This window comes from Leptosomus discolor, chromosome 5 (assembly GCF_034619465.1).
Source record: "Leptosomus discolor isolate bLepDis1 chromosome 5, bLepDis1.hap2, whole genome shotgun sequence".
NCBI classification, from domain to species: Eukaryota; Metazoa; Chordata; class Aves; order Leptosomiformes; family Leptosomidae; genus Leptosomus; species Leptosomus discolor.
In genome coordinates, this window is record NC_141395.1 from 54,485,792 (window position 1) to 54,512,075 (window position 26,284).

The window sequence follows — 26,284 nt, forward strand, 5'->3', positions numbered from 1 at the left end:
ATCCTCAAACATGTGTAAAACCAAGTGCAAGCTGCAAACCGTTCCTGTGGTCTGAAAAACAAGACAGGACACAAAACAAAAGACTGAGTTACAAAAGAGTGAGTGAAGTTATGATTAAGCAGGCTTACGAAAGGCTTGATAATATATTTGGTACAGAACAGAAAATCCTGTTGTTTCTAAAGCTTTCTGCAATACTTGTTAATTGGCTCATTTGCTTTTTGGAATGGATTTGTCGGGTTTTTTAGGACGCCTATGTATAGTTAAAGCACACACACATGTACATAGATAATGCGAACTCCCTTTTGGTTCCCTGTCCTGTAACTGGCAGCCTCTGCTTTCCACCCACTTATCCCATTACGGATTGGTCACACCTCTTATTTCACTATTTAAATTCCAAGGTCCTTGTAGTCTTATGCCTTTTACAGACATGAAGCAGTTTATAGATGTGACAATTAGAATAGCATGACTTAAAATAATAAGGCACGTTCACATACAACTGCAAAGTGTGGTCAAATCATTGTTGCTATGGACGTGCAATATAACCAAACTGTCAGTTCGTACTATGCTCTTAAAATTTAGAAAACTAACACTTAAAGGCATAAAACCTTTTGTATGCCTCTTTTGGTTTTCTTTGGTGCCTAACAGAAGGAAAGACAGAAGATTTGAAATAAGTATACAGTGGGTGTTGCGTACTGTGAAAAGTGATTTCCCTTAATTTTCAGCAATTGCATCTCCCATTCTGTGACAAAGATGTAAGTCACTGGCAAGAAAGTAAAAAAACCCCCTATATTTGTCACTTCTAATTATTATCTTTCAGCTTGAGGAAATAACAGTGTCAGAATAAAACAGAGACTAAAATTTTTATCATCTTGCAACAAAATCAAAAAAGCACTGATGGTCTCAATTGCACTAAAAGTGAGATTGACTGCTACATAAGTGGTTACAAGGATTAGTGAAATGCCAAATCAGCATTAACTGTCCTTTTCACCAAAATAGTTTGGTCATCTAGTATTTTTTTTTTATTCTCACTAACTGAATTTGGTTTACAGCACAAGTTGAAAGGCCTAATCAGAAACAAGGCTCCAGGACAGCAGTGCCCACCCAAACACACAAGCACGCTTTCCTCTCCTGCGACTGTAACCAGAAATAAAATTCTACAAATAGCTGTGGCAAATAGAAAAATCAGGAAAGAAAAAACAGCAACGATTCTAAGACTCTACAAGTAATTGCATTGCCCAGTTCAACAACTGCAAGCTTTTATTTTCCTTTTTGTTTAAATACCTTTAAGAGCTACTCCTGAATGCTCCATCTTTCACTATTTGATACACTTGTTTTGATGTTTTTCTCACACTCTCTCCTTCGCTTCCCACTTGGGCAACACAACAGAAGCGTGATTCAAAGAAATGTGTGAAGCAGCAAAAGCAATAGGATGCTTATGACAGCTGGGTTTTGAATAGATTAAAAGAGGGAGGAATGCAGAATCACAGAATGGTTTGAGGTGGAAGGGACCTTAAAGATCATCTAGTTCCAACCCCCCTGCCATGGGCAGGGACACCTTCCACCAGACCAGGTTGCTCAAAGCCCGGTCCAACCTGGCCCTGAACACTGCCAGGAAGGAGGCATCCACAGCTTCTCTGGGCAACCTGTTACAGCATCTCACCGCCCTCACAGTGAAGAATTTCTTCCTAATATCTAATCTAAATCTCCCCTCTTTCAGTTTGAAACCATTACCCCTCGTCCTATCACTACACCCCCTGATAAAGAGTCCCTCCCCACCTTTCCTGTACCCCCTTTAAGCACTGGAAGGCCGCTCTAAGGTCTCCCCGGAGCCTATTCTTCTCCAGGCCGAACAATCCCGACTCTCTCAGCCTGTCCTCACAGGGGAGGTGCTCCAGTCCCTGGATCATCTACATGGCCTCCTCTGGACTCGCTCAAGCAGGTCCATGTCTTTCTTGTGCTGGGTGCCCCGGAAGTGAATGCACTGCTGCAGGTGGGTTCTCACCAGAGCAGAGTAGAGGGGGGGAATCAGCTCCCTCGACCTGCTGGCCACACTTCTGTTGATGAAGAAGCCACACCAAAAAAAGTAGGTTGGAGTACAATATGCTGCAACTTATTGTAACAAGAATTTCAGCTGTTTCAGCCCCTGGGGTTTTGTTCTTGTTTTGAAAACCATTGTTACCATTATTCATATTATTCTTCAAATCCTTTGTGTCTTCATATATGCCAGCCTTGATCAGTTTGCTTCACACACAATCTTCTCCTCACCCTTTCCAAACATCCGTGTGAGTACATAGAGCTTCCCCATGGATTTGTCCCTATCCCTAAGAGATGCAACCTGACCTTCGTAAGAGGCAGGTTTGGGAGGGACTGGGAACAATCTGTGTTTCATAACAGAAAAACTGAGAAACATGAAATCAATTATGAATTCAATTGCAATTTTGACATCTTTAGAATTATGTTACTCTTTTTCCAACACCTCCTATCACAAGCCTCAGTCCTCTAAACAGCGTGCACTGCTGACTCTGAGAAGGCAGCATGAAGTGTGCACTGGATACTGTCAGGAACAAGCTGTACCTGCTTACATTTATATAAAAATGTTGTTTGCATCATGGTGTTATATCTAAAAGAAAGTAAAGCAACACGATAGAGCTAGCCCCAAGTATTTAAGAAATTATGAATCAGACCTACAAAACTTACGGAATTGAAACTGATTTATATTTAAGGAGTTACTTTTGACAAGGTTTTTGCACAATCAGAAGTACAATTGAGACACATTTTCCAGGTTTTTGGGGGACAGAGGATTAGATGCAGCCTACATAATACTTTGTCTCCAGGAGCTGGACTTTGGTAAATAACGAGCATAGAGAAATATGGGGAGAGGAAAGTTCTACTCTTCTATAAAATACTTATTTATAAATAAAAACACATGTTTTTAAAGTCTTTATATAGGAAAATTCTGAGGTAATAGGAAGCCTTTCCTGATTAAAAATCGCAGAGTTGTTTCCCCACAAGTGAATGTGCATCTGGACAGTTATATATGATATAAAGTAGTGTTATTAGTTGTTAATATTAATATTATCTGTAAGCTTGAATGGGATTATTTAGAGAATAAGACATTTTAAATAAACAAGATAAGAACTACTAGTTGTATGTGGAGGATATTTTTACAGGATTTTTGCCACAGGCTGGAAGTATGCTTTCATTTTGCTCAGGTTGGGTACTGAGCTACAGCCACCCCAGTGCCTCCACTGATCTGCATAAAGATACTACCCTAGTAGTGTGCTTCATTTGTTCATTTGTACCATTGTGCTTCATTTGGTTCAGTGAAGGCAGTTTACAATACTGAGGGTTCAGTTTACTAAATATTTTGGGGTTTATGGACTATCTAGTTCTTACAGAACAGCCATTAAGTATCATGTTGCTCTTGGAACAAAGTAAAACACTGTGCAAAAATACAAGATGAAGAGTTATCTATCGAATAAGGAGCAAGTATATATTCTCTATAATACCTATGTGAAGAACACTATTGCAAATTTATCAGTGGGATGATACCATAAGAGGCCTGCTTCACCATGCTTCAGGGGAATAGAAGCACAGTGGCATGGTTTGCAGTTTTGGCAAAGTTATAAACATTTTGTAAATATTGTTTGATAGCAGATTGATTAAGAGCAAATCACTGGCACCAGTTTCAAATAACAGGAATCCACAATGACTTTCACTCTGTTCTGTTTTTGAATCCGCTCCTGCACTGTAGCATTTTGTATTTCAGCTCAGATACAGAATGGTTTTGAATAATTCATGTCTCTGTGCGGAATGTTTTGTCATTGTTATTTTTCCTTAACATAATAGAAAAAGCACCTAGAATTGGAAGGGCAGATGTTCACCTCTGTATGCATGCCTCTGATTTTTTCTTGCAAAGAGCTAAGTGTCTTGCGCTTATTACCAAAGGCAACTAAAGTTACAGCTACACCTAGGAAAGATTGAGAGCTGTCTGACTGCCTACCAGAAACAGTGTGGTTGTATTAGAATAATCCACATATAGAATATTTTCTATGAATTCTTTTTTAGCCAAGTTTTATGTTAGAACTCTTAAAAACATAAATGAAATATATCTAGGCAAAATAACTCGCATAAAAAAAACAGAGAGGACAAACAAAAGTGATATTTACAAGAACAAAGGTAGATTTGCATGAACTGATAATTTATTTTATTTTAGGTTTAGAACATACATTCATTCCTGGTCAAATAAATAAAATAGAGATGCAACATTATGCAACAAACTGACAGTGTCTTTTCATAGAGCAATTGAAAATAATTTTCATATCTTTTCCAAGTATATTTTTCACAAATGCTTCCTGTTTTCATACAGGCAGATAATGCTAATGGCTCCTTCAAAGGTCACACTAGAGAATTGTAGAACTGCAAAAGGAAACAGAACTTCCAGACTAATTTTATTTCCAAAAATACCACTTGCATGGTTTTATCTACAGCGTATTTAGTATTAGAGAGCAGGTAACAATTTTGTTCAGAAAGAGAAAATTCTCTAAATAAACCCTCATATTCATTAAAGGTTGCAGTTAGTTAAATGTATGCACCATTAAAGACACAGCAGGACACAATCTTTACTTCCCTGGACACTTACTTGCATTACTTTACCGTGGATAATTTTGTACACTAATAACAGAGAATTTCACCAATCCAAAGTTAAATACAAACTCTCCAAAAGACTCACTCGTTCTACTGCTAAAACAGTTGCCTCTGGGATTAAATTTACAGAACACATCTAGTATATGCCAGAGGATCTGTCCTCACTCAGACTTTCTACACACATACTTAAACAAATCTGCGGCAATTTTGAATATATGCCTTTTGCCTTACTCAGGAATATATCATAAAGTTGGTTTCACGCCTTGCACATGCTGACTTCCACACATTTGTTGGAATCACCAAATTCTCCAGTTCCCAGAGTCTATAAGTTCTGGCCCTACCACTTCTCACAAGTCCAGGCAGTGGAAGCTGCTTGCTCCTTTACATCCTCTTTTCTGGCACTGGCCTCTTCCCAGTCTCACATGATGGTAACTAGATCCCAGTTAGCTATTCTCTCTCCCAGCAATATCATCTTTCAAACATACTGGGAGTGTAATTCACATTGTGGTAAAACAATTAACAAAAACTTTCAAATGCTCATAGATGATAAAGAATATCCAGCTTTTGGTGATAATTAGCACAGAATCTGATTGTGCGTGATTTGACAGGCTGGAGTGGACTTGCTCCTCCTCACCCCACTCAGTACCACCGCAGCCAGCTCCCCCCGCGCATTTCAGCAGTGGCCATGAGAAGGTGGCAATAGCTGCCATTTGGTTAAGTGCAAAAGGAGACTGACAAAGTTGTACCATCTGTAATTGGAAAATATGGAGTAATCTTCACAATGAAGTGCTCTCTCTGCACTTTTGTTCATCCTTCTCTCTAGGTATTTGTAATCAGAATGGTTTTTATAATTTAAGAGATTTTTACAAGTGTCTACGCTAGCAGGTTTTCATGCCAGTATTCATACCTTTAAAAGCCTTAGGAAGTTGACGTCCCACCACTCCCTGACAAGTCCGAGAAGGTTTGGCATTACTCCTTCTACTTATTCTAAAGACAAGTACACAACCCCTCAATTACCTTGCCACCAACTAATGCCTATTTAGAATTCTCTTCCTCTACCTTGCAAAAGACAATTGCGAATGACTTGTTTCCACTGATACACAGAAAAACACATTTAACTGCTCCTAACATAGAGTCCTTTTGAGATATTCAGGCAAATAGCTCTTTGAAGTGCATAAAGGCCCGTAAAGACCCTTCTGTCAATCCTTCTATTAAGCTAAGTCTGACACAGAAATTGTTGCATCTTTATATTCTAAGCAAGTATTATTTCATTGTCACTTTGAAACATCTGAAGAGAACCATTGAAAAGAATTTTATTCAACAGGTGATGAAAAGATCCCAGGAACCTGACAGACCTGCTCCTTTAAGCTTGTTCCATAAGCGTCTGTTCTTTGTTCCTCTTGGCAAGTCTCTTGACTTTTTGGCAGGATCTGTTATATCTGCAACAGAACTTCTTGATTGAGATTCCCCATCTTTATCATTCTTTTTCCACGGCCAGGCAGGAAGCTCTTTTGCAGCCAGATTTCCTAGTTGCCATCTTGCTTAACAGTATTGAGAGTAAATAATTTCCAGCCTTCCTAACCTCTCCTGGCCTTTCTTCAGCACCTCGTACTTCAGGATGAGAGACGCAGGCTAGTGGCAAACTTTCTGTTTGCTCATCTCAGAAAAAGTTTCACTACACTGTCGCTCGCTGGGCCTTGCAGTTCATACATCTTTCAGTGTCATTTACTGTTACAGGGAACAAGTTGGTTATTGATGAGATACCTGTCCTGGTAAGCTCCAGTACTGAGATACTGCGTTATTTATCCAGAGAGAGCTGGTCATATTCCTGTAGTGACATTTGAAGCCTTGCAGGTCTATTTTCCACTTAGTTTGTACTTTAATCTAATATTGCAATGGATGCAGGCGTGGGTCTCTTAGCAAAATGTTGCAGTCATTTTCATTCTTTCCCATGCTGTATTACAACGTGCAGGCTGTAGCCACCACACGGTTGCTGTCGTTCTTGTTACTCACTGTCCATGCTGCTTCTACAAAAGAGGACGAAGCCCTTTTGTTTCCATGCTGTGTACTGTGGCTTGAGACAACAGTCCCCTGCTCTGATGCATCCATCTTATGTGTCCATAGGATTTTCAGGAATTCTGCAATGTCAAGCTGGTCCTAAACACACTTAGTTATCAGTCAGTTGATCAGGAAAGATTACGCTACAAATGTTGTTAAAATACCTTCGTGATTACCAAAAAGCTATCTGTTTAATATTTTCCAACATTGGCTGGGATAGTGATTTGCTGAATATATGGGGAAGAAAAAATTTTTAATTGATTTTTAAAAAAGTATTTCTTGAACAAATGCACCATTTTACTACCTAAATTAGTATAACAAGTATTAGCGAAAGAGAGGAGTTTTAAATTAGCTAATTGGCTAGCATTATTTAGAATGTAAAGATTTGGAATAATCTTAGCAGACAATAATCTGCCTGAATCTGATAACAAAAATTGACAGAAAAGGAAAAATAAATCCCTTTAAAACATTATTAGGGTTTATATATGGGAGCAAATGTTTGATATGGCTTGGTGTGCTTTATTCTCTTCTCATTTGATGCTTCCCTAGTGTTAAATAACTAAGACAAAGGTACATCTGAAGAAAATATATGTTATCGTGAGACATTGATTGGAAATAAATCCCAACCAAAAAACTAAGGCATTTGAAAAACCCAGGCTAACATGTAGAATTTCAAGGGAACATAAAATTTTATTTCTGGGAGAAGCATATAAATTATAGCTCAGGCCACCTACACAGAATACCATTTCCAGAGAAGTCTCATAAGTATTTGTTACTTTTATAAAATACCCTTTTTCCAACCTACCTTCTTTGTATCACAAACTTAAGGTCCAGTACAACATTTTTGATTTTAAACGCAAAAGTGTGCTGGGGAAAGACACGTCCTGATCATAGGTATGGACACAGGTGTGGTTGTTGTTCTCTTCTACTCCAGTTTATGTCCACAAAGACAAGGGCACAAACTAATAATAGTACCAGTATAGTTGAGGTTCTGTGTTATATTCTAGATAACCAGATTTTCTGATGGGAGGAAATAAAAGTGTTACTTAAAGATAAATATGTCCTTAAGTCGACTTTGAAGTCAATGTCATCTGACCCTGCCATCAAATAGCTAGTGAAACCTGGAAAACTTTTGCTTAGCTGTAGCTCGTTTCCTTGAAGCATGAGATCCCACAGACCTGGAGTTTTCTATCTGGGAGAAGGCTCAGTCCTGACTATGAGCAAAATATTATGTGAAAAAACTTAAGATTGCCTTTCAGTTTCTGTTGCGTTTTTCTGTAACTTGTGGTAAAGGACAACACAATTTTAACAAAATAGTATGAATATTCAAGTAGCATGAGTTATCTGGTCAACATACAAATCATTCATGTAGTTTCCTGAATTGAAGGCAATGTTTTGGGGGACAGCTAAACACAGCTTCAGGTTGTTAATTCTGGTTTAAAGACATATTACACCCAATGCTGGGCATATTTAAAGAACAATGTCTTTAACTGGATGTTTCGCCCTTTCTAAACAGAGATTTCATATCAATATTCTCTATTTCCTCAGTGGTACAACTGAGCTCTTGTGTTCTTTTGCCTTAATTTTTTACAGAGCACATATCTAATAAACATAAAGCTATCCTTTCTAGTGAGAAACAGACCAATGCTATTAAACAGTAATTATTTGCTGACTACAGTCATGACGGTCTGTTAAATGAACAACCCAGAGGTGAACTGGACCGTCAGCTACCAACAGCCCCTTCAGACATAGTAACTCTTCAGCCTTGTAAGATCTTGGTATTGTGAATTTCTGGAACAGATTCACAGAGAAGACATTTTGAATTATCAAGTTTAACTCTGTGCAAAAGGCTGTGATTGTTTAATAAATAAATAATCTTAGATTTCATTAGCATTCTCCCTTATGGCTTAGCAGACTTTGAGAGAGAAAAACAGTGTAAGACATGAGTGTCTCAGAGAGCAGATTGGCTACTATGAGCAGAGGCTGAGAAAGCTCAGACTTTTCAGCCTGTGGAAGAGGAGGGTCAGAGGGATCGTATCCATGTGCACAAACCCCTGATGGGACAGAATGAAGAAGACAGAGCCAGGCTCTTCTCAGTGGTTCCCTGGGACAGGACAACAGGCACAAACCGAAATAGAGGAAATTCCACCTGAACATAAGGAAACACATTTTCATTGTGAGGGTAGCCAGACACCTGAGCAGATTGCTCAGGGACATCATGAAGTCCCCAACCTTGGAGATACTCAAAAGCCAAGTGGCCATGTTCCTGGACAGCCTGCTGTGGGTGGCCCTGATTGAGCAGGGGTTCGACCAGATGATCTCCAGCGGTCCTACCAACCCCAGCCACCCTGTGACTGGGCAAAGACTAGGTAAGGACTGATTTCTCCCAAATAAGCACACCCGCAAAATATTTGTAAGACACAATTTAAAGCAGCTGACAGAACGTACGTGAAGTATTGTTCCCAAATAGGTAGCAATTAGCAAAACTTTTTAATCTAGTTTCATTTCTGTTAATTTCCGGATGTACATTTCACACGTGAAACCTGGCAGGGTGCAGGAGGAGGCTCCGGGCCGGGTGATACCGCCATCACCGTTGGCACCGCAGCCCGGGGTAATTCACCTCCGTAACCGCAGCCGCCCCGCCGCCCACCCGCGCCGCCGCCCGAGGCGAGGCCGCAGGTGTGCCTCAGCCCCCGGCGGGGCGGCGGCGCGGCCTGCGCGGGGCGGCTCCGCGTCGGCAGGCCGGCGGGCGGCTCCGCAGGCCGTGCCGGGGAGCGGCCCTCCCCTTTCTCTGGGGTCGTTGCGTGCGGAGGGCCGCGGCGGCCCCGGGCAGCCCCTCCTGCCGCCGCCCCCTCGCCCCCGGCCCAAGGAAGCGTCTCCCCGCCCCTGCGCCCCCTTCCCGCTCATCCTTCCCCAGTGCCGGTGCCAGGCCGGGGTTCCCCTCGCCGCCTTCTCCAGGGAGAGGCACCCCGCATCCTCCTGCGGGGAGCGGCGTTGACCCCCGCCTCGGCGCACGGGGACGCGGCGGGTATGGGAGGAGAAAGCGGCGCCCTCCCCTCCCAGTGCTGGCGGCGGCTCCTCCTCCCGCGTGTGACCCGCTGCCGCATGTGAGCGGGGAGGAGGGACGGCGCTGCGCGGGCCTCAGTGTGGCGGCGGCGACAGGAGGAGGAGCGGGAGCCGCGGCGCGGCGTCCCCCCGCAGCCTCATCTCTGGGACCCGCCGGCGCCCCGAGCCCGCCGGCGCTCCCCATGCCCGTGTGGTGCTGCCGCTGTTCCTTGGCCGGTCACTTCAGGTGAGGCGGCGGGGTAGAGCGGCCGGTGGATCAGGGCTGCTTCCCGCCGCCCCCTCCCCGGCGCGGGAGCCGGGCCGCCGGGGGAGCGGGGTGAGGGGGTCGGGTCGGGCTGGGGGGGGGGGGCCGGCGCCGGGGAGGACGGGGACACCGGTGGGCGGGGGGCGCCGCCGCCCCGGGGCTGCGGCCTCCGCGGAGCTGCTGCGTGGCGGCGGGCGGCCGCGGCGCTCCCCGGCCCCGCACGACCCCTGCGCTGCGCGGGCGGGCGGAGGCGGCCGGCGGGCGAAGCGCGGGGCCGGCAGCGAGGGGGATGGAGGCGGCGGGCCGGGCGAGCGCGCTGTGACCTTGGGCAGCGCCGAAGCGCAGCCTGGGCTGGGAGGGAATCGTCGCCCGCTGATGCTCGGTTTCGCTTCAGCGTCCGTGGCGCTGCCCCGTCGGGGATCCCGGTCCTGATGGGCTTCGCTCTTCGCGGTGATTCAAAAAACCCAACAATCTGACAGTGCTAAATTTGCTTCCCAAAGTGTCAGCTTGAGACCAAATTTAAATTCCTTTTATATAACGAGTTTTTTGTTAGCCGCCCACCACAGTCAGTTTATTTAATTTTTTTTTGCTAAGGATTTTTTTTCATAGGATCTTTCAAAGCTGCTACCTGGAAAAGGCACCTCTTATTTTAATAACTTTCACCAAATTAAGACAGTTATTGTGGAAAAACTATTATTTTATTTTTCAAAGGGAGAAAAACGTTTGCGTATATGTCGTGGGTTTTCTCTTAATGGGTTTTTCACATCAATTAAAAATAAAAGTAATTAACTGAAAAGCACTAAAAGGCAAAAAAAAAAAGAGAAAAAAGATGAACACATTTAGAATCTAGGTGTTTGATAGCAAATAGTTCTCAAGGTTATTTGGTATGACCAGCACAAGGTAAACTAAGCATAAGCTTTGGAATCGACTCATCTTTGTGCCCACTTGCATCTCGACAAGGGTAGAGCCGTAGATATTTTTACCAAATCCCCACCACAGCAAAGCTGTCTACTGTGTGAGTTTTTGTCAAGATAAAAACTTCTGGTACTTGGTAAGTTTCAGTGTTGTTCAGAGGTTAGGAAGATGGTGGCCCCTAACTTAAGATCTTACTGACTTCTGGTGGGATGTCCTTGCAAGGAAGAACGTGCTCCTGACAACAGTCCTTCATCTGCTGCATATGCACGATAGCTGAGAAACTGTGTGTTGTATGTGGATGTTTCTGTGCAAAATTAGATTCTGCGCTAAACCAGTTGGGTATTTTGTGATACACTAAGCTGCACAGAAGCAACATTTTTATTGTTAAAGATTCTTTTGTAGCCTAGAGCACTGCACATATATCACATAAAAGAGGTTTTGAAATGTTTCTTTTAGTTTTTGTCTTCCATCTAGCACAGCAAGTATATTAAAACCACACTAAGACATGTACAGTTCATTTAAGCCTGTCTTTTGCAAAGCATAGGGTAGCATTGCCTTAGTTAACTTGGAGCAAATGCTGGAAAACAATGTGGCTATCTAAAAGTGGAGGTGAAAAAAGCAGTATGATAATTAGATATCCTCTCTGCCTTCTACTCATCTTCATCTAACTCATGCTGTTTGTACGTTACACGTCTCCAAGGTCACAAGGAGCTAATGCACAGCTGTAATCAAACAGTAAGCACGTAATTTGCAAACTTTTTTCTGTTTCAGTGCAGGGAAAGAGATAGCAAGTATGTGCTCTCTGAAATAAATACAACTGTAGAATAGCTCCCCCCTCCCCTCCTTTTTAACAAGGAAATAACCATCAGAGAGATATATTACAGTATGTGCTAGTGCTGTTGTTAGTGTACAGCTCTGTCTTTAGTTTACTTCAGAACTCCCCACTGAGGAAAGGCTTTGAAATACATAGTGAAACCTTGAGTGTTGTGGGAGTTGAGGCAGTCCGTAGTGTACGTGGCTTGAAGGAATTGCAGCAGTGATTTACGCTTTTGGTCCTGTGTAGAAAATAATGTCTGAAATACTGGAATAGCTTTAAGATATGCAGACGCTTAAGAAATAAATAAAAGTACTTCTGCTTATTAATAATTAAAACTGTATTTGTAAAGAGAGAAATGTTTAGATCAGCTGACTGGGATATTTTTAATTAAAAAGTTGTTAGGTCTTTATTTTGAAGACTTAATAACATAACTGCCAGTAACAGACTATTTTTAATTTGTCCCTGCCTTTCTAGCTAAACTAATAGTGTGTCCTTCTTCAGTGACCTGGAAAGGCTTCAGAAAGGGCTCTTAATTAAACAGCGAACAAAATAAAAAAAAGTTTGTGTAGTCTAGAAGCACATTGTGAGAGTGTGAGAGGAACTGAAGCAGTTGTTACTGAGAAATCAAGGAAAACAACCAGGTGTGAAAGCAGTCTGCTGCACAGTAGCTGACCTGACTGCACAGCAATTCCTTTTATAAAAAGTTTTCTTTTAACAGTGATAAAATGGGCTGTGTCTAGGGCTTACAGAGAACACACTTTTTTCCATCTTGACACCACTGCCAGCTTTAACCAGCCTTACTTCTGCCTGAACAGAAGTTTGTTCAGGAGAAGTCCTCTCTGCTGCTCAGCAGATAGGAAGGGCTGTGAACAGCTGCTGTTGTACCTTAGCTGCTCCATTGGCCTTTGGCTGGCCTTAATGCTCTTGACTGGCCAGGCAGTGTGTACCTCTCCTCTTTCGATAAGCATTATGAGGAATGAGTTCTGCAGGGGTGGTGGTGGTGTATGTGTGTCTAAATAGTGCTTGTTGGCTATGCTTTGTCTTTGTATAAACTGAAATTAGAAATCTGCATCTCTGCAGAGCCATCTGTGCCTTTGTGTTATCCTTCTGTAGACTTTCTAGGAGAAAGTGGACTTTTTAAAAATCTTCTGTTGGAAAAGCTGTGCTGAGGAGTAAAATTTTGTAGATGGGTTGAAGCATACCTGTTCGGTTTTGCCAATTCCATAACTCTTAAAGTAAAGCATCAAAAGCAGCTTTATTTGTGAAGAGAGAGTTCTGACAACAGTTTAATTTTAGTTTTCTCCCATCTGTCCTCTTAATTAGAAGTTACAGCGGCCCTGAAACCGAAGGACAGCTTTTGAATTCCTTCGTCCAGTATTTTGGAGACAGCCTTGGGAGGAAGATTAAAAGAATGCCTTTAATTGAAGAAACTGTTCTGCCTGGGGACTCCCTCCTTACTCTGCCTGTAGTAATAATAGGTGAGGTTTTTTCCCTTTTTTAAGTTTCTGTTTCACTGCAATTGCCTTTATAGACCTGCTGCATGAAGTCATTTATCATTAAATAACTAATGCTTAGCATCCTTACAGTGAAGGTGTTTATTAGAGTAATACAGTTGTTATGATTAATAACAGTGCTATAAAATTATGTTAAGTCAATTGCTATTGGAGTGTGTTCGAATTCAAGTTGTGCTTTGACAGAATGAGCCCCATTATTTGACAGCAGATACGTGACTCTTAAGAGAAGAACTGTTTGTATTCTAGTGTTGATCACGTAGGGTTTTGTTGATATGATCTGACTAAAAGCATAACATAAAATGTGCTGGGTGTTGGTTAGTTGCTGCCTTCTGTCATTAATTGTCTTTTTCTTTGTTGCCTCCATCACTAAGTCTGAATATTGTCCCATCTTTTCCAAAATCATTCCGAGTCAATTCAACCAGTTTAAAACAATAAATTGTAGTCTTGATTAAATAGTTAAAAGGTTGTACTTGTAAAATCTTGCTGAATGACAGGATAGCAGAGGGAGCAGGCTCCTTAGGTACACAGTTTAATTGAGAGTGCCAGGATGGGCCAAGGTTTTTCAGCAACAGCTGGTCACCAGCTCCTTACTGCCATGACTTGATGAGGGGATCAAGAAAAGATCTGGAGTAAAGGAGGGTTTCCATAATCTAGTCCAAAGCTGTTGGGACTACAGCAAATCAACAGCTTTAACTGTACCTGCAAACAAGCAGAGATTCCAGAGAATGACATGTCAACGTAATGTGCTTGCAGTAAATCTCCACAACTCTGAAGACTGGTGTTTGTACAGTGCCTATTCTCAAAGTTCTCTTCACGATAGCTTAAAATAGTGCTCATGTCATAGACTTACGTGGATGTGACAGACGTGAATCACTTGCTGAGTTCTGCATCATAGCTGAAGAGCAACAGTTTTCTGGCATTTTGTCAACCTTAGTATAGGTTTGCCATATGGTTAATGACTCAGTTTTCACTGTTTAGTTTTGCGGATATTCATTATGCAAATACCTGTGCTCAATACTTATTTTGGCTAGAGTGCCTTCTATGTGCTGACACCAAACACAGCTGCCTTGACTGTTTCTCCTTGAAAAACAAATACGTTGCCCAAATCTTTTTCACAGATATGATGCGATTCCTGTATAGCTGGAGTTAAACGTACTTTTATCTTCATAGTGCTGCCATCTTCTCATTGCACTATGTTATTTATCAGAAAGAAGAAGAGGGCACATGTGTCAGCAGTTAACTTAATGATGGAGCAATAACTTACATTCCACTTTCTTTAATGTCACCATCCGTTTTCCCTGTGTGATGCCAAATTTAAGATTTGATTCTAAGCTTGTGCTGCATATTGTACTACAGTTCTGCATAGAGTACTAAGCTGCTGTGGTAATATTGAGTAACTTCTGTGCTGTACCTGTCTTCAAGAAATTGGGAAGAAATGGATACATTCAATTTGAATGAGTTGGGATTGAAGAATTTCATGCTGGAGCTCTTAAGTCTAGAGGATGTTCTGTGCTAAACGTTTTAATCATCTGCACTGGTTTTGATCATTACTGTGTAAACACAATGTTTTAAACTTTCCTCCAAATAACAAGGCTGAAATTGTGTTTGAAGTTGATTATTTACTTTAGATTTAGACATATAATATAAATCTGATTTTACTGTAGTGTACTGTTGATCAGGAGAAGCTTCTCCTCTATTCAAACAAAATATTAACTGCTCCTGAAATGAACAGGGCCATGGGGTTTGGGGGTGTATTGATTGTGTATCTAAAGTTTATATAGTAGTCATATCTCTCAGTTGCAATCAGAGCTGTTATTGGAGGCATTGTCTGTAAATAAAGAGCAAACTCCTTGGGTATAAATTTCTCATCTCAAAAAGATTAGTTTTTTTCCCTCAAGGATTTTCTGGGAAAATCATGGCAAGTCTTAACTGCAGACCTTACAGCTGAACCTTCATTTTGTGTGTTCTTGAGAGCATATCCGCATGGGAATTTCTTTCCCTTGGACTCAGTCTGCTCAAAGAATAGGAGCTGGGTTTGGATTTGGAGGGGGGACCAGGGCTGGCTAGGGAGCAGTTGCAGTAATTCACCTTAACATAATTCCATCCTCAGTAATTTCCTTGTCCCTTGCCAGCCTTTGTTTTGGCAACTTTCATTATCCATTTGGTTCTTTTTAGTCTTATCCAGTAGGAATAATCTTTAGTACAGCATCCTTGGATGTGGCCCGTGTTTTTCTCTTTCCGTTGTGGACTAGCTTCCTTTACACCTCAGTAGGGAAAAAAAATATCTAGCTCTGCACTTGTAAAAAGAAACAAAATTCTTTACTGTGCACAAGATACAATTCTAAAAATAGTAAAGAATTTACTCAGTCATGGCAATGCTTGTTAAGTATAGGTATGATTAGAGTGTTTTCACAAATTCATATGATTTTGTTATGGGTAGTTTCACTATATTGCTAAGGTTCTCTCACATCCATCTCGTGTGGCGAGTGGGTGACAGGAGCGGCTTGCATCTGTTTTAAACTTCAGATTCCTGGACTGAAGCGTACCCAGCTATCTCGTGCTGATCTGTTAGTGGGACGGTAGAACAGTGTGAGAGTAAGGAAGAGCATTTTTTATGTCTGAAAGATTCTTTACGGTCTTCTTTGTAAATGGCAAAATAGGAATCAAAGTGGTTTGGAAAATAATATAGGCAGGATCACCCATATTTAAACCTTTTATTACAGACTTTTGATTTAACTGTCTTGAAGATCCTCATGATGGAAATCCATGGCTTTCCTAGACAGTCTTTTTCCAGTGCTTTGTGGTTCTTACAGTACAAAGGCACTCTAATGCCTTTATTTTTACCTCCATATTTGGGTGCAAAACCTAAATTGTTTGGTAGGAGCCATTGTGCAGTCTCACATACTTACTTGGGTTCTGGGCCTTTGGAAGAAACATGCTTATTGAAGATCTTTTTTGTAACTTAGCAGTCTCAACCTTTGAAGAACTCATCTGTGCTGAGCCTACATGATTTTCTTGTAGCCCATGGCTGTGACTGGTCTACGCACACAGATATACTGCCACTGGGGACCAGAGTGATGAATGTAGACTGGTGGAGAAGGAAAAAGAGATCAGATGTATGAAGAGACTGGGAATGAACAGGGTCTCAGCAAACTGATGGGGGATTTAAAGACTGGGACATCAGAAATGGGAGAAAAGGCAGGCATTGGAGAAGTGGGATTGGTAACAGGTGGTAGAAGTAGTGTGTGCAGAGGTGATGGGGAACAGGAAACGACGGGTGAACTCTTGCGATCAAGAGTTGAAATGGTAGGGAGTAAGAGCTGACAGCCTAATGAGTGTTATATAAAAATATGAATAAATTAGTAACTTTATCTTTAGGCCAGAATTTGAATAGTGTGTGGTAAATGCCGTGTGTGCCACTTCAGATGGAAAACAAAGACAAAAATTGAATAATGCTTCGTTAGGAGAACACTGTGCTTTTCATTCAGTTAATGAGGAAGAGAGGCTATGGGAATGGAATAACAGTGCATAGTCACATGTTTAAATTCTGTATCATAGCACATACTTTCTTGACTTTAGCTTTCTAGTTTTCGATATCTGACTTTGCAACATGAATGTTACTTCTGTATTTGTGTGTTACAAATATGGTCCCCTACTTTGTTTAATACTAGTGAAATAAACAGAAATAATTACCTTATGGAAATGTTTTGGTCCCATTCATTTCACACCTTTAATAACATTTTGAAAATAAGTTAGTCTATTAAAATTGCAATAATGCATATATATGATTATAAAATGCTACCAAAAGGATATAGATGTTTGAATTGATATTGTTGCTGAACAATGAATGTGGTCTTACACGAGTGTCTTGTACTTTACCACTTAACCTACTGTATTTGTCTTCACTTAGCTTTTATGTTTCTGTTGTGCTGTGTCTGTAACTTCTCATCTGACTTGCAGTCTTCAGCTTTCTGCTTGTCTCTTTCTTCCTTTTATTTTATGGGCAGACCTGAAGAGCATATGCTCTAGATTGTCTTCCTGTTCTGTGTTTTACAGTACCTACTGTAAATGGGAACGCAAAGTTGTAAGGTGGCAATAATATTCAGATATCACTATGATTGACAGGCAGACCAGATCTTATCAATCGGACCATTTTCAGACAAGAACAGTGAATTTGACATACTAAATTATGAAATTCCTTTGTATACATTTTGTGTCATGGTGTAAACAGTCATACATACGTTTCTTGTTATCTGAAAACGATTTTGCTCAGTTTATTTGGAGGAAGTTCCTATGGTAGGCTTTATTTTACTGTGAAGTTTATCAGCTGCTTTGAATGAGGACAATATTGCATTACACTACTATAGTACGGTTTTGTTGCTTCTTGTTTAGTGACTTACAAACTTTAGATTATTGACATTTTTACTAAAGCAGTAACTTCTTTTTTTTTTAATAGGAAATGGACCTTCCGGAATTTGTCTGTCTTACCTGCTGTCTGGATACAGGCCATATTTATCTCCTGAAGCTATACACCCAAACCCCATTCTACATACAAAATTAGAAGCAGCTCGACATCTTTCCATTGTTGATCAAGTAAGCTTTGGTTGCCGTCTTGTCTAGTTCTTTTCATACTGCAAGCTGGATTATGAAACAGTAGTCTTTCCTTAATGATCCTGTTTAAAATGCTTTTGCAAGTTACACAAGAAGTGCCATGGACAAGAAAAGGTTTAATATTCTCACCCCACAAAGAACTAGACCACAGTAAACTCAGTAACTGTGTGGCCTCAAACAACTAGCTTTATCTCTTGGCCTCTCTTTTTCCTACCTGTAAAATAAAGAGCAGTATATACAGTCTTCAGTGGCTTGTAACAAATTGTATGTAGGGCACTTCAGGTGAAAAGCAATGCATTTTAAGAACTGCTTGTCCAAAAAAAAAAATCTGTAGATTGCATTGTGAAGAACCAGCCTACTTACCTAATTGTATTTCTAATGCATTAAGAAGTTATTCTGTTATTTGTTAATTTAAATAGAATCAACTCATGACCGTTAGATCCAGTGCTGGGGTGTGTGGGGTTTTTTGTGGTTCTTGAGGGCTTTTTGTTTGTGGTGTGTTTTGGTTTTACAATCTGCCCTTTGTTGTGTTCTTACTACTTGCCAAAACTGTCTAAAGCACTACTTGGTCAGTGAGTAGCTGATGCAGGAATTCCAGCTTTCATGTCCTAGGATGTTTAGGCACTATCATCAAAGAACACATGCTGCTAACATACTTCAAGTACGCATACGTCAACTTAAAATTTTCCTAAATAGTGCAATTCTCATTAAGACTTCATTTATTGTAATATTAGAGACATATATCCTCTATAAACACAACCCATTTTTCTTTTCTGAGCAGTATGCCTCCTTCAGTGTTTGTGTTGCACTCACAATTGCTCTTGTGCTGTATTTGTTATCCTCATCTACATCCAATTTTTCTGATTTGATCCTTTAAATCTTCTCCATTATTTTTCTCCCGACTTGTCCATTTGTTTGCTATGTTATTGTTGTTTTCTACTCACCTCACTATATTCCTGATGGATTACTCACTAACTGTGTTGCCTGGTGACTAATTTATTTGAAATACAGACATGCGTATGTGTTTGTAGTGGGGCAATAGGTGTTGTTCGGCTTTGGGTTTTGTTTTGGTTTTTTGTTTTGTTTTAGTGCTGTGCTGTTTGCATGTAACATTGGCCTTAAGTCTCAAGGTTTATTTTTTTGGCAGGAGTGTAAGTTGCCTAAACTTTTGGCTACAGATGATTCATGTACTTCATCCTCCCCTGACCCCCTGATATTTTCCCAGTTTAGGAAGTTAACTCTCCTGTCTTTGTCAGCAAACATTTGCCTTATGGCTAGTTCTCTCTTCAAATCTCTGTTCTCTCTTCGGCTATTTGCCATTGCATCCTGAAATTTTTAGAAGATAGCTAGTTAATAGGTGCCGAAATGTGAACATTTTACAAAATTCTAGAAATCATTCTCTATGTTAACTGCTTTGTAAAATAAGCCTAGTTTTAATTAATTTCCAAAAATAATACTTATAATACCTCCATTATTTCAAAATATAATAAAGTTAGTGTTGGAACTATAAATGCTGTCAAAGGAGCTTTTTCTACTTGATCTTTAAAACTTAATGTTTTTAGATTCCAATTTGCTTTATCAAAATGGGGCTCCCACAAATACTAACAATTCTTTGTTAAAAGCAGTCCCCTATGTATAAAGATAAATGTTACTAAGTTGTTCAGATCTCTGAATATTTGTGCCTATATTTCTTTTTCTATAATGAATTTCAAATACTGACCTGCCTCAGTATTACTGTGTTATTAACACGTAACTTTTAAATGAGTGAAATATATTATTTGGAGTTACAGAAGAACTGAATTATGGCAGTTATTTCTGAAAAGTGTTTCGATTCAATCTTCACATTAAATACTTATCTTTACTTAAAATGCAACTTGAACTAACTGTGTTTTCTGTTGAAATTCAACTTCTGTACATCAGAGTAGCATGATGAACAGTAAAAGCTGTATGAACTTACCACTTTTTTTCTACTTTAGGATCTGGAGTACCTGTCTGAAGGGCTGGAAGGACGCTCTTCAAACCCAGTTGCAGTGCTTTTTGATACACTGCTTCATCCTGATGCTGACTTTGGGTATGACTACCCGCCAGTTTTGCACTGGAAGCTAGAACAACATAATTATATTCCCCATATAGTGCTTGGTAAAGGACCGCCGGGTGGGGCTTGGCATGTGAGTAAAAATTTCATATCACTGCTAGGGTAACTTGATAGTTTTGTGGGTTTTCTTACTATCTAAGGCTGTTTTAGGTAGTAATGGCAATTGCACTTTCAGCTGCTCAGTTACCAAAGCCTGAATGTGTTGGGGAGACAAAAAGGAAGGAAAAAGTTGTGCTTCGTTTGGGGATTTGTTACCATGACTGCTGTCTTAGGTGCTTATTAGTTTAAATTTCATGAATTATAATGAAGGGTATTTTCTATTACTTTTTTCTCTCTTGTCTGCATTGTTTCCAGGTGCTTTTATACAAAATCTTAAATCTTAATGTGTTCACATGCTGTTGGTTTCACATACTTTTCTTCTTGTTTTGTATTCTAAATTTCAGTTTCCCTTGTTCTCTCCTCACCTTCTGCTTTATTAGATCATGCAGTTGCTCCTTAAAATTGTATCTAACTGTAACGCAGAAATAGTTCATCAACACTTCCTGTAATGTCCTGGTGTTGTGTAATATTCTGGTATTTTATTGCTCTAAATGAGTACAATGAGAACAACTTCACTGTGGTTTACATAAATGTGTCCATTTGAAAAGTATCTGGTCACACATCTTGGTTTTTTGTCCATAGTCCATGGAAGGCTCTATGCTAACAATCAGTTTTGGAGACTGGATGGAATTGCCTGGCCTCACCTTTAAGGAGTGGGCGGCTAGCAAACGCAGGTAAATGTATTGCATAATGTATTTGGGAAACTTAATTGCTATAAGAATCCAGGTGACATTTTTTTAAGAACTGGAAAAGATTCAAACTTCATTGTTCACAGGAAGGCTTCTTGTTTTGTTTATTAAATTGCCTGATGCCACTGGAAATTATTCTGCTGTGTGTACTCTCATGGAAATAAATGGACAACGGTAAGCCGGAGTAATTGCTTTGAGTGCATTGAAAGCGTACGAGCAGTGGTGTGTTTTAGCAACCACTTCACAAAGAAGCACTGTTACTGCAAGCAATTTTGATCAGAGTTGAGGGAAGATTGAGGGAGGAATTAAAAAACTACGGAAGTGTTGGTAGTTCCTGTTTCATCAATGAATGCCACTTCAGTTGCTGTGCATGCTAGCTTTCCTGTAATTCAGGAAATTGCATATTTCAGTATATGCTTTTACAGGCAAAGCTGCAGCATCTGAAATGTTGCTGTCTATGAATTTTAAGAGCATAATTCACTATTTCCCAGTGTTATTTTCTAGTAGTTAAGTTTCTTGGAAAAATTTTAGAGAAGAAAAATTACAGTCTTGTACAAGCTCAGTGTTTTTGCTTCAGTTATACAACTAGATCATAAAGGTTTGTGTCAGCACATGAACCTAGGAACACTCCACATAAGCCTTTTCTAAAATCTTAATTTTCACAACTTTGTTCTAGCAAAATTAAAGGAAGTTGTTTTTCTGTCGCATATGGTAAAAGAAGTAGTAAATTACTTGAGTGTATGTCTTTAAGGGCAGACTTACTCAATTCAGGACAACACATATAGTGAAGAAACTGTACCTTTGTTCTTTAATCGCTTTCTTAGATAACCACAGTAATCTTGCCTCCTTATTAACTGAAATCCCATAAGCTGCTTATTATCTGAAGCTAATTTGTTTATATTATAGTTTTCAACAATACTAAAAACAGAAATGGTGACTTGTTATACTACAATTAAACAAAAGTATTTAAAAGTAAATGATGATAATGAAAACTTCTAGTCATGTAAAATAGTCTCCTAACTTTCATTGTTAACAGGTGCGTCACGCTGTCGCATTATCCTCTTTGATAAATATCTCATCAGGATTTTCAGAGTAGTAACCTGAACATTTAAAAGTATATATGCTGTTGTTAATCTATGAGAGTGAGTAGCCTGATTTCTTGTAAATATGCTTTTAAGAGTAATTCAGTGGCAATCCTAATGTTCATTACAGTTTCATTTGCCTTCTTCCTAGACCTTAGTCCTAAAGAACCCGCAAAATTCATGCACCTGTTCAAAATAATTACATTTTCAGCTTATTTTTGTAGAAACAAGAATGCAATAAACACGAGAAAAGCATAGCTGTAATACCAGGATTGCAGTGCGATAATGTTTTTTGTTGGACACGTGGACATCATAATCCTGTTTACATAGTTGCATTAAGGTTCTGTGTCATCTTGGCTTTGTTCATTCTTGTGATACGGAACTACTTAATTGGATACCTGCTGAACTGAGCTGTACCCAAGGGAGAGGTCTGCAAAGTATAATGAAGAATACCTGACTTAAGTAATATAGCGAACCTAGAGTTTCAAAATTAACACATAACAATTACTATGATATTTAATTACTTATACCCTGGGTAAGTGTATTCTCACTGAGTACAAGTTTAGCCAGTATCGTATTGTTGACAGTCGTGATGCTAAACTGGCTTTGTAAAACACTTCCATACAGACCTACCATGATACTGCAGGGTTTTGTTACACTTAATACCCATAGCACTTTACATTGTAAAGATTTACAACTATTAAAAAAAAAGTTAGGTTGTCTTCTATAGCAGGAATCAAGAGAACAAATAAAATAAATAGAATGTGTTTGAAGGTATTGAACTCAGTGTCAGTTACACTGAGCAGATTCAATCCTTTTAAATTTGACTGTCATGTGGTGTGTCATATATGATGTTCAAATTACCAATAAGGTCAAAGTATTAACTGGAACCATCCAATTTTGTTTCAGAAATATAAAGAGTGATCGAGTAATGCCAGAGGAAGTAGCTTGCTACTATAAACACTATGTTAAAGTCATGGGCCTCCAAAAGAATTTCAGAGACAACGTTTACATAACGTCAGTATCCAGGCTTTACCGAGGAAAGGATGATGAAGATAGAAGTCAACTAAATGAAAATATTTCAACACAGCATTTGGAAATGGAAGATGGACAGAAATCACTGATTAAGAGAAACTGGGAAGTCAGAGGTTATCAGCGAGCAACAGATGGTTCTCATGTGCCCTTCTGCCTCTTTGCTGAGAATGTGGCTCTCGCCACAGGAACCTTTGATTCTCCTGGCCGACTGCAAGTTGAAGGAGAAGACTTCCCTTTTGTGCTTCATTCCATGTCTGACTTTGGAGCTGCTATCAGCAAAGGGAAGTTACGTGGGAAGACAGACCCTGTGTTAATTGTGGGTGCTGGACTTACAGCAGCTGATGCAGTACTGTGTGCCTACAATAACAACATCCCAGTAATCCATGTGTTTCGTAGAAGAGTTACCGATACAAGTCTGATTTTCCAACAGCTACCTAAAAAGCTTTACCCTGAATACCATAAGGTCTATCATATGATGTGTACTCAGTCCCACACTGTGGACTCTAGTCTGCATTCTGCTTACACTAGTTTCCCTGAACACAATATACTTTCCTTCAAGCCTGAAATGAAATGTGTTCTTCAGAGTGCCTCTGGACTGAAGAAAATTTTGAAGTTTTCTGTAGCCTTAGTTCTGATAGGTTCTCACCCAAATCTTTTCTTTCTAAAGGACCAAGGACATAGCATAGGTCATCACTCTAATCAGCCCATCACGTGCAAGGGGAATCCTATAGAGATTGATCCATACACTTATGAATGCACTAAAGAAGCTAACCTCTTTGCTTTAGGTCCTCTGGTGGGAGACAACTTTGTACGGTTTTTAAAAGGAGGTGCATTGGGCATTGCACGATGCTTGGCAATAAGACAAAAGAAGAAACATGAATTGATTGAAAGTGGGGATGGAGGAGGTGATGGGGTACCATAAATGAGACGTTAGAAACTTTCACATACAGAGTTACAGATGTAGTCTAACAGAACACTCACTGACAGTGAAAGTTGATAGCAGTCACATTTCTGTTGTATACAAGTAACCTGCGCTTGTATTGCTTGGTACAGGATGCTGATACTACAATACTTCGCCTTTTCAAAATACAAAAAATTGATCTGCTGTTACAACCGATCTCTATTTAACTGGAGTTACTTCCAGATAAAACAGAACATGAGACTAACTTTTATTGACCTGCCTGTCGTCTCTTGCTCAGCTGAAAAGAGCAGACTTCCTCTGGGAAAAGCAATGCCTACCAGAGTGGCTTTACATTTTAGTGTCAAATGTGACAAAATATTCTTACCGTGAAATTAAAATCACTTCTAAAAGCAGAAAGCTTGCTTAGTACAAAGTGATTCTTGGTCCCAAAGCAAATTTGGAGCCTTCTGCCTGAAACAAGGATTTTATTTATTTGCCATAGTATACAGTAATACTTGGGATGAGCACTTATCAAAATGTTTTTTACTGTAAGAAGGATTTCTGTAAGAAAGAAGTATTTCTCAACAGTTATAAATGATCCTATTTGATAATTGGAATAAAAGAATAAGCATTCCCATTTAATATTAATGCATTATTTGACACAATCCATTAATGTTCTTTTCACACTATGCCTAGAATTGGGTGAGTGCAGAAAGACTAACATGAGATGTTCCCCTATAGTCTTATGTACATTTCAGAGAATACTCTTCAACATAAACAATAAAGTACTGATGTAAGTGCTCTTATTACAGTGTCAATATAATGATTATTTAGTGTACTACTGAAAAATTAAGTACATGAGAAAACTTAAGGTTTTTTTGCTTCCTAGCTCAGGAAGACCGAATGGGATCACTTGACTGATGAAGGTGGGTGATAGTTATACTCATCTCCCATTTGACCACGTATTGGTTATTTCTCTTTTTTAATAAAGCAGCACATAACATGAAAACCATTTTAGCCTGCAGTTTTTGAAACTTGAAAAAGGGTTATATCTCACAGCCACCTGAAAAATAAACAAAACAAACCAAACATGCCGTAGTTCCTATAAATCTTAAAAGCTTGTTATGAAGGACAAAGACTTAACTTGTACCTACCTCTGAACTGAAGTTTCATCTTTGTGTTCTGCAATGTAAGACCTAGGGTTCATTTGCTGGGTTTTAGAGTAGTTAGTTTACCTAAACACACACATGGGTTATTCACCATAGTGAGGTAGTAAGCAACAGCTAATTAGAAATTTTAAGTTATCTTCCGAACTGTCAATAGACAAAAGTGCTTGGTTTTAACTGATCTAGTACCAAACATTTTAATTCAGGTCCAACGTGATAGAATAGGTGTTATTTAATTTAATTTTTTGTTTGTGGCTTTTTTTGTGTTGAAGAACGTCATGTTAGTTTAGGGTATTGTATTTGCATGATTAAAATCTCCGTATTAGAACTTGAACAGATTTTAAAAAGGAAATCAGGCTTAGACTTTGTGAAATTGCAAGTGCTTGGTGGTTTCCCAGCTGTCTTAACTCTCAGAAGTTGTAGATACCTATATGCAATAAATGCCTGTTTACTGTGCCTCCTGAATTACGGGGTTCTGTGGCTACTGCAGGCCTTTATGCATCCGAGTAAGTTACTCGGACTTCGGGCATAGAAGTTGAAAAGGCGTAAAGTATGCAAGGATTAAAATTACTGTATTTTCAATGGAATTCCAAAGTAATTTATGAAATGATGCTACTACTAATAGTTTTAGTTTAAAGCCAACTTAATAGCATAAAGATAAACACAAATGAAGCAACATTTATATTAATTTCTGCATTGCCTACATGGTTGGATTTAACCATGCATTGTCAATACTAGTTAAGATACTTTTTTATAATGATACTTCAGCTGGTTTTAATTATGCTAAATTCTAGGCTTATTTTCTTCATAATTGAATTAAGATTCTAAAATCTGCCTTCTTTGGAGGAAACTGTGTATATAAATCTATCCTAAACCTGTGATACCTAATAATTTTAACTGAGAATTGGTGTTGTAAGTGCTAAACAATTGATTGTAGAACTTTATTGCAGCTAATATATTGGGAATACATCTGCGCTGCGATTAAATTCCTTCAGTTTTGTGTCAATGTAAATGTTCGAATACAACACATCATGGCATGATACTGCTTTTTCATTTGTTGGCATTTTACATGTTTCACATGACAAAACAAAGCAAGCAATTGACTTTGTAAAAAGGGGGAAAAAAAGCTTCAAACAGCCAAATTTCTGGCCTCAGCTGCTGCAGCTGCTTACAAGCTCTATGTGTTGTAGTGACAAATTTGTAGGAGAGATTTTTGTCCTGTTGTTACACAGGTATCTTTCACTGCAGTGTTACAGCACCTTGAGGTTTAACTGCTCTTTTTTTTTTTTCCTTTTATCAATCTTGCCAGTATTTTTGAGCCAAAAATGGCATGTGAGACCCCTTA

General features: G+C 39.5%; 1 protein-coding gene across 1 annotated transcript; it reads left to right on the forward strand.

The window, feature by feature from the left end:
• The first annotated feature begins 9,953 nt into the window (after positions 1 to 9,953).
• On the forward strand, positions 9,954 to 23,794 carry OSGIN2 (oxidative stress induced growth inhibitor family member 2). Its single transcript, XM_086465728.1, has 6 exons — positions 9,954 to 9,997; positions 13,071 to 13,225; positions 17,718 to 17,854; positions 19,849 to 20,040; positions 20,649 to 20,740; positions 22,747 to 23,794. Exons 1-6 carry the CDS (start codon positions 9,954 to 9,956, stop codon positions 23,792 to 23,794), a joined length of 1,668 nt encoding a protein of 555 aa, XP_086321854.1.
• The last annotated feature ends 2,490 nt before the right edge of the window (positions 23,795 to 26,284 follow it).

Coding starts and splice junctions, on each gene's coding strand:
- OSGIN2 (XM_086465728.1), top strand. CDS start 9,954: ATGCCCGTGTGGTGCTGCCGCTGTTCCTTGGCCGGTCACTTCAG. Junction 9,998..13,070: donor TCCTTGGCCGGTCACTTCAG/GTGAGGCGGCGG, acceptor CCTCTTAATTAG/AAGTTACAGCGGCCCTGAAA. Junction 13,226..17,717: donor TCTGCCTGTAGTAATAATAG/GTGAGGTTTTTT, acceptor TTTTTTTAATAG/GAAATGGACCTTCCGGAATT.